The sequence below is a fragment of the Alligator sinensis genome, unplaced genomic scaffold (genome assembly GCF_000455745.1).
Source record: "Alligator sinensis unplaced genomic scaffold, ASM45574v1 scaffold201_1, whole genome shotgun sequence".
NCBI lineage: Eukaryota > Metazoa > Chordata > Crocodylia > Alligatoridae > Alligator > Alligator sinensis.
The window spans coordinates 659273-661265 of record NW_005842661.1 but is presented as its reverse complement, the minus strand read 5'-3'; the positions used below and the strand labels follow the sequence as shown (position 1 = coordinate 661265).

General features: G+C 56.3%; 1 protein-coding gene across 4 annotated transcripts in view; it reads right to left on the bottom strand.

Moving 5' to 3' along the window:
• Positions 1-1993, bottom strand: part of LIMK1 (LIM domain kinase 1) — a 31866-nt gene that overhangs the window by 11101 nt on the left and 18772 nt on the right. The window contains exon 2 of one of the 4 annotated variants that reach the window (XM_025215698.1): positions 318-440. The exons of the other annotated variants lie outside the window; for them this stretch is intronic. Within the exon in view, the coding sequence (XP_025071483.1) occupies positions 318-326 (9 nt within the window). The 5' untranslated portion in view covers positions 327-440. The remainder of the gene's footprint in view (positions 1-317; positions 441-1993) is intronic. 4 annotated transcript variants of the gene reach the window in all.

Genomic DNA, 1993 nt, shown 5'->3' with positions numbered 1-1993 from the left:
AGCAGGAATAGCCTGGTTGGGACCTCATGGGTTTCTCCTGGGTAAGCAGGGGCTCTGCAGTTGCAAGACTGGGTAGCAAAAAGCTCCTTCCTCCATTGTTTGTAAATAAGGGGAAGCTGCTGTTTATCTTGTACACAGTCACAGTGCACAGCCCAGACTTCCCAGCCTGCTCTCTTTCAGATGTGGCAATAAAAACATTTGAAAGAATCATCTCACTTAGAGAGAGGGATGGGGAAGTACAGCAACAGGCAAGGCATGAAATTATTAGCAAGGCATTTACGAGCAGAGGGCTCCCTGGCAGGCAGGGCAGCACTGACCTCTGACATGCAGCTCTCCCAGGGGCAGACCGTCTGAGAAGGGCCTGGTTTTCCTAGAGCAGCTCAAGAAGCCCCTGGCACACAGGTTGGTCACAGGATCTGAGCTACCTTGGCTTGTCTGCGCTGAAATTCCAACATTTGGAAAAAGACTAGCTAATGAGGCCGGCAGGAGTAAGACCCAGGCACAGTCTCCGTACAGGGCCAGCAGTGAGCATCTTCTAGAAAAAGTGGGAAAAATCCACTCCAGTGTTTTCAGGGTATTGTCATTTCTGCAAGGTGCAGGACTCCCTTGGTACTGCCTGGCCAAGACTGAACAGGGCCCCATATGGCAGTGACTGCAGAGCACACTGGGCTCATACCAGAAGAGTCATTCCCTGTTGATCTCCCTGTACAAATAACAGTGAAAGAAACCAGCCACTCTATACTGTCCAGGCTGAATGAGATGGGGAAAACGAGTCACTTGCAGGGGCAGCCTGACCTGTCATGCTCTCACGCCCCTCTGGTTCCACGGGAACAGGGGAAAGGAGGAGTGAAAAAGGATGGCCTGAATGCAGCAGCATTGCCTCAGCCCAGAGGCCTAGTAAAAACACAGAAAAACACAGACTTTCTCCTTTAAAGGAGAAAGATGCAGGTAATCTCAGATTTCCCCTTGCAGGCTGGCAGAGTTCCAGCCTGCAAGGGGGCTGCTTGGGATTGGGGGAACAGGAGGAGGCTGATCGGGCCAAGGGGCTCACACCGAGCTCCCACAGTGAGGGAGGGAGTTGGGCAGGATTGATGGCTGGGGCTGGGGGAGCTGCCCAGCCACAGTGGTGTTCAGTGCCTGGGGCCAGGGCAGAAATGAGTGGCTGCGGGGCCCGGTCAGGAAGCAGGATGGAGCCATGGGCAGTTCACTGTGGGGTGGAAGGGCTGGCAGAGGGGCTGGCTCCCCATCGCTGTACGCACTGCTGCGCAGGAATTGGGCTTCATATTGGACAGGCAGGAGAGAGGAAGGTGGGGAAGGCACAGATTTGTGCACCTGCAGTGGGGCACTTGGCTGGACTGACATGGGAAGAAGTCACCTCCGCAGCCTAGTGGGCAGGACCTGGAGCAAAAGGGTAGAGCAGGACAGTAAGATTCATTGCTGCTGCCACTGCTGCTGGAACCGCCACACCAGCCATGCTGCCAGCAGCATGGGGAATAAGGGAACAGGGGTGGAGGGGCACACTACCCCCACCTCTTCCTGCCACCAGCTGCTCACATGTAGGGCCACAGCTCTACCCACTGCGTCACTGCTGCCATTCTCTTCAGGCTGCCCATGCTGACCCCTACCCCATCTCCCCTCCAGGGTAGAGCCATAGCCCAGCATGCAAGTTTCTGGTAATGGGCAAAGGTGAAGGCAGCATGGCCCCTGCACCCCCATCCGTTACTCCTCATGCTCTTGACAGCACAGCTGGCACGGGGGTACTGGTGGTGGCAGTTTCAGCAGCAAGTCTCACTGTCCCGCTCTGCCCTCTCATGCCAGGTGCCACCTGCTGGGCCGCAGAGGCACCTCCTGGCAGTGCCAATCCAGCCAAGCTGCACCCCCATGCCCTGCTGTAGGTGCACTAATCTGGGATGGGGAGTACATGCCCCCCCAATTTATTGCCTATGGCATTGCCTATGGCCGGGCACTTCCACTGCCCCATATAGCGCCCCTT